Source organism: Leptosomus discolor, chromosome 15 (assembly GCF_034619465.1).
Source record: "Leptosomus discolor isolate bLepDis1 chromosome 15, bLepDis1.hap2, whole genome shotgun sequence".
NCBI classification, from domain to species: domain Eukaryota; kingdom Metazoa; phylum Chordata; class Aves; order Leptosomiformes; family Leptosomidae; genus Leptosomus; species Leptosomus discolor.
Window position 1 is genome coordinate 14,449,815 of NC_141405.1, and position 12,622 is coordinate 14,462,436.

Here is a 12,622-nt window from a genome sequence, read left to right on the forward strand (position 1 = left end):
TGCACTAGTAAGACTAGAGTTGGCACAGAAAAGCAGCGCAGGCAGTAGTTCAGCTAGCTCGTCCTGATTTATTTCAATGAAATTAAAAAGTGCTGCGGCACAAGTGGCGTTTCGGGAGAAGAGGAGCCGTGGTTTACACCAGAGGGCAGGTGGCGAGTCAGCCCTGGCCGTCTGCACCATTGTTTGCAGCCCGGGTGCGTTTTCGGCGCTTCCTTCCACCAGGGTGGCCCGAAAGCGGTTTGAAAACCATCCTGACCCCCTGCTCGGGGTGCTGCTGGAGGAAGGCTGGTCCCCTGGCTCCCGGGGGGAGCTTGGTGCTGGAGCCAGGGCTCTCCCTTATCAGACAAACCACTCAGTGTGCTTAAACCCTGCAGCTGGAGGAACAGGAGCTCCTTACCCTGCGCTCCCAGACGGCTTCTCAATGCCCTTCCCTGCCCGCGCCCCTGGTTAACACTGTTATTGTATCGACCGCAGAGCTGCTACAAACATGTTCCAAAATGATCCAAGATCAGGTTTTTAAACAAGTGTTTTCCTCACTGCTAAACCCGTAGGGAAAGAGATTTCCTTGCCTCTGAATTATAAACCTAATTGCTTTAAAGGCCTAGATCGAAGGTAAGCACTGTCTCAAGCTTTAGCTGGAGCTAAGTGATCTCAGGTAGATCACTTGGGCAGGGGTGCAGCCTGTCAAGGGGACACCTGGCAGGGATGTCCCCACAAGAAACCTGAGGGTCCTCGGTGGCCCAAACCCACGTATTTGGGAAGCGCCACGCAGCTTGTGTTTGGGCAGGTTAAAAATAAGAATTCCAAGTGATGGGATTTATGAACGCTTGCTTTGGTCCTAAACTGCAGTAGCAGGCCAGGCTGACCTGCAGGAAAAGTATGTTTTAAAATAACATCCCTCGAAAACAATGTCTCCTCCAAGTTCTTAGGCGAAACAATGAACCATCTGGGTATGCCTAGCAGCTGTTTCTTAAAATAAAATCATTTTGTGGCAGTTCTTAAAAAAAAAAAAAACAAAACCAAACACACAACACAAAAAAACCCAAACCCACCAGAAACCTGTATCAACAGTATCTATGCACCTTAGTAACCTCAACAAAAACAAATTAAGGTGGATCTTGCATGTGATGCACCAGAATAGCAACGCTGGGTATTCCACAGCCTCACTGTGATGATCTCTGAAGACACAAACCATTCCCTTACCGATTCTCCTGATGATTTCCTCGCTTTCCTGCTCAGAACTCGATGCAAATACCAGGCAGTCGAACGTGCTCCCATCAGGACTCTCTGGGGGAGCGCTAAAAATGGAAACACGTACATTAGCCGGCAGAGAGAGCGGCTCTGAAAGCCCAGCCCAGGCTTGTAACCACACCAGAGACCCTGCGGCTGCTCTGGACGTCGCTTGTTTATTTTCTAAGACCCGCATCCCCCTACGTCCCCCCTCCCAGGGCCCACGGGCGGCACTTACGCTACACAGAAGGCGAATAAATTGCTGCTGTCCATGCAGCGTCCCACGCAGGAGATAGTGGGGTAGGGGTAGCGGCACAGGAGCTGCGCAGGGGCAGGAAGGAGACGGCGTTAGGGGCTGCAGTCTGTCCCTGTCACCCCCATTCCTGGTTTAAACTGGCCCCACGACCCCTCCAGCTGGGCTCCCTGTGCCATGAGATCAGCAGCCTCAGGAATCACCCCAGACTGTGGCTGTCGCTCGCTTACCTTGGAAGAAATCTTCTCCTGCACAAGGACTTCTGCTTCCTTCACATCAAATAAAACCTCCTGAATGGGGGATGGAGGGGAAGAAGCCCCGATCATCACAGTGTCTGAGCCCTATTTTTCATAAGACACTTACAAGAGAGAGATCATTCAGAAGCAGAGGTGACAAAGCGCAGCCAAGCGCAGCTTTTTCAAGTTTTCTCTGTGCTGCCCTTTTTTTTTCCCACCACCCAGCGCTCTTGCACTTGAACCCTTTCACAAACACCCCCCACCCCACCCCCAAAAGGCTCAAGCAACAGTGACCTGACCCCTAAAGCACCCCTGGAACCAGGCTCAGCCTCCCCACAGTTTTCCAAGTGCTTTCCTGCAGGTGGTTGCATTTATTTTTTTCCTTAATGCATTTTCCTACCCTGGCTGCAGAGATGCTTCTAACCAGAAAAAAAAACAAAACCAAAAAACAACCAACAGGGATGAGGGGGTGTCAAATACTCAGCCAGGCGAAGGGAACCTGGAGCTGGCAGGAAAAAAAATATCCCTGGGCAGAGACCATATTTTCCTGCAGTTTTCTCACCAAGCCCTTCCCAGGATGCCCTCAGCCCCGCCGCTCACCCGCGGTGCTGCGTGCCTCTCCAGCACGGCGGGGATGGCCCGGTCCAGCACCTCTTTGCCACCATACTGAAACGAAGCGGGAAGGAGGGAATAACCCACTGGCACGTGAAAAGAAACCCAGAAGAGACAGTTTGCCTCTAGGCACGTCTCTGCCCCTTCGCCTCACGTTCCCAATGCTGGTCCGGCCCAGGTAGCGCAGGTTGTAGAGCAGCCTGGGGAAAAACAGGCAGGGGGGCATCAGAGCAAGGACCCCAAGCATCCTCCTCCTGCTTTTTGCAGGGGAAGATGCTCACAGCCCCCTCCGCCCCCAGGCCACGGTGGCAGCTTTGGCCCCACAGCCTTGAACGGGATAGTGTGGGCACGGAGCTGCCCCAATGCCGGGACTCCCAGCCCAGCCCAGGGACTCCCCACGGTGTCAGACCTACCTGTCCCCCTGCAGCCTCTGCGGCTCCCCCTCGTCCCTGCGCCGGGGGTCACGCTGGAGCTGGAAGTGGGGCTCCTTCTCCTTCAGGACCTTCAGGTAGGGCAGCAGCAGTTCGTAGACCCCCCCGTCGTGCCACCGCCACCGCAGCAGGCGGAAGCTGAGCGGTTGTCCCTTCAGCTTCTGCAGCATGGCCCCGGCCTGGAGGGAGGGTGGGAGAAGCAGAGGGGAGGATGGGGGGGAAGGAGAGGAGAGGGGGAGATGGGGGGGACACGCCGGCCCTCTGTGCCCACCCACCTGCCCGCTGTAGGCATTTCTCAGGGAGCAGCCGTTGATCTCGTCAAGGATGTCACCGGCCAGCACCACCTCGTCCACCTCCGCCTGGCTCTCAGGGAGCACCTCGGTGACAAAAACCCGGCCATCCACGTACCTGGGGGTGCGGCCGAGTGCCAGCTCAGCCCTGGGGACCCAGCCCAGCTCCCCCAGCCCTTTCGTACCATCAGCGATGTTTCACTGATACACAGAGGTGGGGAAAAGCCACCCCAGGGAGAGCAGATACCAGCGAGGCTGAGCTGATGGGGAGAAGAGCACCCAAGACAGCCCCAGTGCTCTCAACGGGGTATTAATCTCCCCCTTTTTTGAGGGCTGTGGTGTCCAGATCCCACCAGAGAGCAGAGAATCAAGGGCTCCTACCTGAGCACCATCCCCAGCGCTCGGCATGGGACCGTCTCGTAAGTGATGCACACCTGGAAGAGAGTGGCCAGTGACGGTGGCCCTGGTAATGGCCACAGGACACCTAAGCATCATGACCAGGACGAGGGAGAGGATGGGAACCCCTTGCCCTGGATCATTCTGGCACTGATGCCAAACCAGGGCTTTGGGAGAGGCCAGTCCCCAGTGTCCCAAGCCAGGCTGGGACCATCGGTGGCTGCTTGTCCCTGTCCTCTCCTGGGATTCATCTGTGCCCAGACCCTGGAGGGACAAACCTGCTAGATGGATGGGATGGCAAAGCAGCAGGTGAACCCTTAACTCAGCAATGAGCCCTCCTCCCTCGCCCCACGTGTCCCCACGCAGCCAGGGGAGCGCTGCCGCCCCTCCCCAAAGCCGCTGCCATTTGCAGCAGCACTTACTGTCACATCGCATTAGCCAGGGACCTGAAACGCGGCCAGTTTGGCCGGGAGCACTTGCTGATAGAAATGCCCAAAAGCCAGTGGGATCCCAGCCTCCGCAGCAGCGCCGTGGCTTGGCACATGCCGTAAACAGCCCCAAAGCCGCCTCGAGCTTTTTTGGGGATTGTTTTGGGTTAAAAAGGCAGTGGAGGGATGCTCTTCATTTTTAAGAGACATTAAGGCATCCCTGCTGCCCTCAGTAAATGCACCGATATTTCACTGAGCAAAACAAAGAGCAAAATGAACTGATGATTAATCTGTGTCAGCCTAGGGAAATGGGGATTTTTTTGTCAAGGTATCAGGGAAGGGAGCACGGGAAAACTTCATTTATGTCAACAACTTAGGCCTGGGTACTGCTCCTGCTTGGTTTTACTCCTAGGAATGCTGGGATCTGCTCCTGGTGATAGCGCAGGCACCCGGCAGGATCCGACCTCGGTGGCAGAGGCGGCTCTGCTCGTGCCGGTGAACCCGAGCCAATTCACCCCCGGCTGCAGCCAGGCGGAGAGTTACGTGGCAATCCCTCCCCACCAAATCGTTCCTTATCTTCCTCATTTGACTTTTCAGCGAGGGCCAGGCGGCGGAAGGACGGCTCCGGGGAGAGACGAGCTCTTACCGGCAGCAGCCAGCTTTCGTCCAAGAAGCTGCAATTCTGCAAACAAAGGAGCGTCAGCGCCATCAGTCCTGGCGAGGAAGGGGCCAGGGCCCCGTGCTGGCAGCCATGTGCCGGCCACCACCCCGCCAATTTGTCACCGTACCTGCAGGTCTAGGGTGAAATCCATCTCTGTCACCACCAGCAGCAGCGAGAGGAAAGGCTCTGCAGAGGGATGGGGACAGAGAGGCAGCGTCACTACCGGGTTCCCGGGAGCCACAGCCTCCCAGGAATATGGCAGAGGTCTGAATAAAGCCATTTTTGATGTAACTAATGAGCCTTGGGGAGCGAGGCCCTGAGAGCATCCCAGCACCGCGGCACCCAGGCTGCTGCTGGAAGCTTGTCCTGGGCTCCTGCTGCTGGCACGGGGAGAGAAGCGCTGCAGCTCGACACCTGATTTCCCCAAATTCAGACCAAGGCTTGCAGCAAATGCTGCTGACGAGCAACTTTCTCTCCATTTCTCCCCCTAAATGCAAAGCAAAGCTGCCCAGGCTCTCCTGCACGAGCCTTGCAACTACACTGATGGAGATCTGCAATCTGCTCATGCACCAGCAGCGCGGGTGATTTATAAGCCATCTAGGTACAGGTTTAACATGGGGTTATTTATCATAATCAAAAGATTAAAGGCTTTCACCCTGGCCTGGCCCCCCCAAGGAGCACAGCTGCAGATGGAGCGGTGCAGCCTGTCAGGGCAATGCAGCCATTTACTGCACCGAATCCCCCGTGTGACCCCTCACACGGGACCGCAGCCTGAGCCCAGCCACCAAGGCCTCCTCCCAAAGCCAGATAGCTGGGTCCACTTAAACCAGCATCCTTGATACAAAGAAATAACACGGAAGACACTTCAGAAGCAATTTTCCTATCCCATGACACTAAAACTGACCTGAGATGCATTTAAACCATGTTTAAATATTTACACGTCTTTTTCCACCACTGCAGCAGCATATTTAGATTTTACCGCTAAGTTTGCGTTAGAAAAATCACAGTGGACTGTTTTCCTCCCCCCTTGCAGCAGCATGGTGCCGTAATGCCTGCGACAGCCTCCCCGGGGCAGGTTATATCCCACCTCGGAGGAGTCACCATCTTACCCAGGAGGTCTTCATTGCCAAGGATGGAGCTCGCCGGATCATAAAACTGAAACACAGAGAAACGCCACCGTTACGCCGCCGTTTCGCTGCCCATTGCCCGTGGGTAGCGGCTCCCCCCCCCCCCCCCCCCATGTGCTGTACCTCCAGGAGCCGGGGGGTCTGTGCCAGCTGCCGCACGGCCGCCGCCAGCACCTTCCCTTGCAGGGCCAAGCGCAGAAAGTACCGCCCGCGGCCCTGCGCTGTCTGCACCTTCTCGCAGCTGCCCGCTTTCTGGATGCTGATGGAGAGAGGGGCCGGCCTGTTTGGGGAGAGGGGAAGCAACTCGGGGCTGAAACTTTGGTGGCGCGTGGGAGCATCCTACCTGTACCCGGGGTCTTTAGGGCGAGCACGCCGCGACGGACGCCGTCATGGCTCAGATTTTCACTCCCAGCCCAGCTTGGGGCTGCTCACCTGCCACCGTCCCCCGCGGGAAGTTGCTCCAGCCAGTGCCAGTAATCCCGTCTCCTGAAGCCCCAGGCTGGCTCTGTGGGAGAAAGGGAGCGGGAGGCCCCTCGCCACGGGTACCGGGGCGCTGCCACCCCCGGCCCGGGCAGGAAAGGCCACTCACGTCGCAGCCCCTTGCGCAGGGTGGCCTCCAGCAGCTGGCACAGCGAGGCGAGGTGCGGCGAGGCGTCCGTGCAGGGCCCCCCGCTCTCCCGCAGCCGCAGCACCCCGCCTGCGGCGAGGGGAGCATCAGCACCCGTGGGTGCCCCAGCACCCATGGGTGCCCCAGCCGGCCACCCGTGGGAACAGCTCTATGCACAGCCCCAGGGGGGGTCGCTGGTGCTGCAGGAGGTACCCGACACCCCGGCACGATGCGACCCACCCCGGCTGCCCGCAGCCGGTAAACTCCCTCAAAGCCCAGCGCAGGTGCGGCAAACAGCCGGTCAGGCGGCGGGGCTGGCCCTGTCCCGGTAGCCCCCGGCCCGGTCCCGCCGTCGGTGCAGGCAAACCGGTGCAGCGAGGGGGCCGGGCCCCCGGGCGAGGGCTGCCGGAGCAAGCGGGTACCGGCCCCGGGCGGGGGGGGGGTGTGGGGGGCCACGCTCACCTTTAAGGGCGCTGAGCAGCGGCTCCTTCCTAGCCATGGGCTCGTCCCCCCTCCCGCGGAGGAGTCCCACGGCTGCGGCCGGGCGGGCGGGAACCGGGAACGGGGAACCGGCCCCGCCCCGGGAGCGGAGCGGAGCGGCCCGGCCCGGCCCCGCGGGGGTGGGGGGTGAAACCTTCCTGCTCACACCCACCTGCGGCGGGCGGCATCGCACGGCGGACATCGCTCTGCGGGCGCACACACAGACATGCGTGTGTTTACATGTGTATCCACACACGAATACACTTACAGCACATCGGCATGTACATACATGTACGTGGATATATACATATGCGTATGTACCTGTACATATACCAAAAGCATAGACAGGCGTTGATGTACATGGGTGTAACACGGACATTGACGGGTATATATGTCCGTATAAAATACATCTATTGGCACAAAACGCCTCTAGAGCGCACCGGTGCACGCATATACATCCGTATCTGTACTTAGAGTAGGGCGAGGCAGGCACGGGCACGGGTACAGCCACAGGCATTAACAAGCCCCAGGTACGGCACCGCCATCGGTACACACGGGAGTGCACAGGCGTGACCCCCGCCCTGCCCACGGCGATGCCCACACACGCTTCCGAGGCCGCAGCCCGGGCCCCGTGGGAAGGGGCTGCGCAGACCGGGAAGGGCCCCCGCGAGGCCCCGCAGCGCCCCGAGTTCGAGCCCGGCCGCCGGCGGAACGGGGGCGGTGCCGGACCGGGGGCGGTGCCGGACCGGGGGCGGTGCCGGACCGGGGCGGAGCGGCCATGGCGGAGGCGGTGGGGGAGCCCGGGACGGTGTCGCTGCTGGCGGCCGCCCGCCGGCAGCACGAAGCGGCTTTCGGGGGGCCGGCGGTGCTGGCGGCGTGGGCCCCCGGCCGGGTCAACCTCATCGGCGAGCACACCGACTACAACGGCGGCTTCGTGCTGCCCATGGTAAGGGCCGTGCTTCGCCGCCCCGGCCCCGTGATCCCTCAGTGTCACCCTTCCGGGTCCCCCCCCCCCCCCCCCCCGCAGCCTCCGGGGGTCCCCGGCCGCCGTCTCCTCCCTCCCAGGACCCTGCGGGATCCCCCGGGATCCCCTCACCGCGCCCGGGACCAGCGGAGCGGGACCCGACGCACCGGGGGCAGCACCCCGCAAACCGACTCCTAATTTACTGCGGGGGGCTGTGATTCCCCCTCCCCGACCGCCTCTTCGAGGGGCTGAAGCCTCTTTTCTGCAACCCCGTCAAACAGTTTTCCGTTCCTGGGGGGCGACGTTTCGGTGGCAGAAGTGGTTCGAAGGGGCTGGGGCTTCCTGCCCTCCTTCGGCTCGGCGGGGAACCCCCTGCTTTGCCCTAAATCGCACCTACAGCTAATTATTTTGCGGCCAAGGAGCGTGGGAGCAGGTCAGCTGAATTCCCCTGCAGGCAAGAAAACTTCCCGAAGCCTCTCACCTCACGCCTGGGTTTCTGCTCCCCCGGAGCTCCGCAGCCAGCACCCCGGCGCTGAGCTGGGGTGGTCGGTCAGAACATTTCAGTGCTGAGACTGACCCTCTGTGGCATTAAATAGCCAGAGAGTTTAACGCTGTGGCGAGCCAGAGCGTGCGGTGGGGGCTGTCGGCTCCACGCCGTCAGGGTTAAGGGTAGCACGTGTTGGGTGCTGCCAGCTGTGGGTCGAAGCAGCCCCAGCTGTCCCCTGCCACCAGTGGGGATGCTCCACGGGGTGCCATGGGGGCTCAGCCCACCTCCCCCACCCTTCCAGGCCCTGCAGCTGGGGACGGTGCTGGTGGGATCCCCCACGCAGGACGGGACCATCTCCATCCTCACCACCTCGCCGGAGGCGGACGAACCCCACAGGGTGCAGTTCCCGGCTCCCCGCCACGGCAGCCCTCTGAGCCCGGGGCAGCCTCGCTGGGTCAACTACGTCAAGGGCGTCATCCAGCACTACCGGGGTAAGGCCCAGGCTGCCGGGTGGGTTAGAGACCCCCTCGTGCGGGCTGGTGCTCTGTGCCTGGCTTTTGGTGTGCTCCAGGGGCTCTTCCAGCGCTGGTGCAAAACCAGGCTCCAGCAGAGACACTTTCAGCTCCAAAGACCCCTGTGTTTGGGGGTTGGGATGCCCGGGTCACACTGTGCCGTGGGTCACCCTGCATTTTAAAATGGGATATTGGACAGGGGCTCTATTCCATCAGTTCACCACGAACTGTGGGGCAGGGTAGCCCCCAGCCCTGCAGGGGCTCACAATCCCCCTTCTCCCTTCTGTTCCCACAGGTGGTCCCGTGCCGGGCTTCAGCGCTGTGATAGCCAGTGACATCCCCCTGGGTGGGGGCCTTTCCAGCTCAGCCGCTCTGGAGGTGGCTACTTACACCTTCCTCCAGCAGCTCTGCCCTGGTAAGGCAGCAGCCGGTCCTGGTCCCTGGTCCCTCCATTCCCGGGTGGGAGGCGGGATGAGGGGGGTGCCCTTAGCAAGATCCCGCAGCCCTTGGGGAAACACCACTGTGGGGTGGGTCACGACCCTCTGCCGCAGCTGGAGCTGGCACCGCTGTGGCTGCGGGGCTCCTCCAGCTCAGCCAGCCTGACCTGCCCACACCTCTAAAGCCCATGGACCATCCCTGGCACTGCCCAGGGGGATGAGAGGATGTTCCCTTGGGAGCATCTTCTCCCTGCCCTTATGTCCTCAAAAATGGAGAGATCTGAGACACCAATGTCAAATTATCGCATCCAGCTGGATCTGGGGACCCATGCTGGCACAGATGCTAGTGCAGGAGCAAGCACCTGCAGCTGATGCTTTAGCAAAACCCCCTTCCATGGGAAAGCAACCCTTTACATTCGTGTTTGCTCCAGGGGCCAAGGTCCCAGAGCTGCTAACCTGCATCTCTCTGCTCTGGCACAGATGACGGTGATTTGGTAGCCAAGGCGCTGGCGTGCCAGAAAGCAGAGCACACGTTTGCCAGCATGCCCTGTGGGATCATGGACCAGTTCATATCCGTGATGGGCAAGGAAGGCCACGTGCTGCTCATTGACTGCAGGTCAGGGCTGAGCACTGAGCTCACTGTGCTGTGCCCACGTCGGGCAGGTGGGGATGAGCTGGTCCAGTGGCTATGAAATAAATGTGGGAGTGCACGGAGGGATTAACCCCTGAAACCAGCCCTTGTGTTTTAATTCCTGTGTCTGGATTCCTCCTCCTGCATCCTTTCTGCTTACTTGCCTGGGCTGTCTTTCCCACAAAGCTGTTAGGGTCTATTATGGGACTAAAAATTGGAAGGGAGCGAACTCCTAAAGCACTTGGACTTGGCGGAGGCAGGAGCTGCCTGCCACATGGCCTCACCCGGGTGGCTGAGGGCTGGAGCGGGCAGGGGGGACGGGCACGTGGCCCGCACTGAGCTCTTGCTGCAGGTCCCTGGAGAGTGTCCTTGTCCCGCTGACCGATGCCAGCTTGGCCGTCCTCATCACCAACTCCAACGTGCGGCACACGCTGACGGGCAGCGAGTATCCCACGCGCCGGCGGCAGTGCGAGGAGGCGGCGGCTGCGCTCGGCAAGGCCAGCCTGCGAGATGCCACCATGGCCGAGCTGGAAGGTGGGGACGGTCCCTCCCTCGGCTCTGGCCGCTCCTCGGGGCAGCAGGAGCTCAGTGCCCCATGGCATGGGCTGAGGCTGTGGGGCAGCACCCGGAACAGGTGGGTGGGTGCGCACGCCGAGTTGGGAACGTGCCGCAAGTAGAGAAGCTCTGGCACAGGGTGGTTGCCGAATGCGGCTGTGCTCACCCCCGGCAGCATCCCGCAGACACAAGCGGCTCTGCTGCAGGGGCATGCGTGTCTCCGCAGCGGCCAGGAGCCGGCTGGGCGAGGAGGTGTACCGGCGGGCCCGGCACGTCGTTGGCGAGATAGCACGGACGGCGCAGGCAGCACAGGCGCTGCAGGACAGGGACTACAGGATGTTCGGGAAGCTGATGGTGGAGAGTCACAACTCCCTCAGGTGAGGATGTGCCAACCCTGGGGCAGGGCAGGCTGTGTTGAGGGCACCGGCGTCGAGTCCTTGTGGGGTTCCCTTGCCTGTGGAGGCAGCCCTGGGGGCAGCCAGAACCACGTCCTGCCCGGCGTCTCTCACGGCTCAGCCTGCCGGCGAGTTTTAAGAAAAGCTCCACAGGCTTCTGCGCCAGAGGGTGCTGGGGTGAGGCAGCCAGTCATGTATGTTACAGATGTGTGCTGCGTATGGCAGTGCCCAGCAGGTCCCGGTGCTCACAGCCCTGCTCACGGACACGTGCACTTACAGGCAGAGACCGGTATCCGCAGCATCCTGCGTTGCTGCAGTTTGCTGTGGCAATGGATGCACCACGATGCGTTTCAGCTGTTTTTATGGTGCAGGGGCTACGCCTGGGGTGCAGGACAGAGCTGACCAAGGGTCTCCTCTCTCCAGGGACGACTATGAAGTGAGCTGCCCGGAGCTGGACGAGCTCGTAGCAGCAGCCCTGGAGGTCGATGGGGTTTACGGCAGCAGGATGACCGGGGGAGGCTTTGGAGGCTGCACGGTGACATTGCTGGAGGCTAGGGCTGCAGAGAGAGCCCAGCGCCACATCCAGGTATGTGGCAGAAAAGTGCCAGGAGACGGACTCAAAGATACCAAGGAAAGACTCAGGGCTGCGGCCCAGAGAACCTGTTGAAGCTGTGCTCCTTGAGGCACTTGAGCTTGGTGTAGCCCATCCAGTGCCACGCAGGGATAGCCCAAAGTCTGCTGATGCTACTAATCTCTTGCAGACAGTTCAGCACCGTGCTGGTCGCAGAGCACTGCCCAAGGACCTCACTGCATTGAGAAAGTGAGCAAAAAGGTGCTGGATGAGCTTCAGGAAGGCTAAATCGGTCTAGGGAAAAGTAATCCGAGCTGAGCTTCACGCCAGCGGTTACAGGAAAGGAACCTGTAAAGATCTCAGTGCTGTCATCAATGTTTTCTAATCAGCAGCCCAGTGTGCACTGGTAGCTGAAAATGCGGGCAAAATGGGGGTGTCAGGAAACGGGGGGCTGTGAATGAGGCAGAGCCTCATTTTGCTGCTATATGTGATGATGATGCACCCTGTAAATGGGGGGGGGGGGGGGGGGGAGGATAAAGAAGGGGCAGAGGAAGGTGTCTGAGACAAGGAGAGACTGAACAGGCTGTGCCTCTGCTGTCTGGTGAGAAGCTGGGAGAGAGGGAATGTGACCAGGAGTTACAGGACAGCAAAGGGATTAGGTAGGGTGAGTGTGGAGCTGACCCTCAAATCCTCCAAAGTAAGAACCAGCAACGACTGGATGAGTTAGGAGAAAAAGAGAGCCGAGGAGGCGCTGTGCAGAGCTGGTGGTGAGGTTTCTGCTGCCGGCAGAGCTGTGGAGTCAAAAAGGGGTTGGATAAAGTCACAAACAGTCTGTAAGGGGCTGCTGAAGGGTCAGCTTGGGGATGTGTTGATAGCCTCCCTGCCCCGTGCTGTGGATGGGCCAAGGCACCGCAGGCAGTGGCCAGAAGAGTGTGTTGTCCCCAAAAAGTATCTCATGTGGCCGCTGTTGGAGTGGTGGCTGGGCCAGACGCAGGGCTGGGCTGACTGGCAGGGTCTTCCTCCCCCTGGCTCTGGCATCCCCCAGCCCAGCCTCTTGCTGCAGCGTGCTACAGCCCCAGAGCACCAGCACTAACTGCTCCTCTTGCCTCCTAGGAGAAATACAACGGCACAGCCACCTTCTACCTCACCAAACCCTCCGGAGGGGCAAAGGTGCTTCCCCTGTAGAGGAGCAACCACCTCACCTGGGCTGGGATCGCCTCCTTCTGAGAGACGGCTGCTTTCCTCGCTTCGCAAGGGAATGGATTTGTCTGTCTGCATCATTTGCCTAATAAACGCAAAACATTTGCACCGTCGTTCTG

General features: G+C 60.2%; 2 protein-coding genes across 2 annotated transcripts; one reads left to right on the plus strand and one right to left on the minus strand.

The window, feature by feature from the left end:
- Positions 1–339: 339 nt before the first annotated feature.
- On the minus strand, positions 340–6,770 carry LOC147414447 (uncharacterized). The gene is made up of 16 exons (XM_086473816.1): positions 6,734–6,770; positions 6,254–6,361; positions 6,097–6,169; positions 5,788–5,944; positions 5,647–5,692; positions 4,665–4,723; positions 4,523–4,558; positions 3,434–3,486; positions 3,038–3,170; positions 2,745–2,941; positions 2,486–2,531; positions 2,320–2,385; positions 1,714–1,773; positions 1,469–1,551; positions 1,204–1,298; positions 340–374 (listed from the first exon to the last, which is right to left on the minus strand). The coding sequence occupies exons 1-16, from the start codon at positions 6,768–6,770 to the stop codon at positions 340–342; spliced, it is 1,284 nt and encodes a 427-aa protein (XP_086329942.1).
- Positions 6,771–7,529: 759 nt separating this feature from the next.
- Positions 7,530–12,488, plus strand: GALK1 (galactokinase 1). The gene is made up of 8 exons (XM_086473744.1): positions 7,530–7,697; positions 8,504–8,693; positions 9,010–9,129; positions 9,632–9,767; positions 10,135–10,316; positions 10,564–10,714; positions 11,156–11,318; positions 12,417–12,488. The coding sequence occupies exons 1-8, from the start codon at positions 7,530–7,532 to the stop codon at positions 12,486–12,488; spliced, it is 1,182 nt and encodes a 393-aa protein (XP_086329870.1).
- Positions 12,489–12,622: the final 134 nt, after the last annotated feature.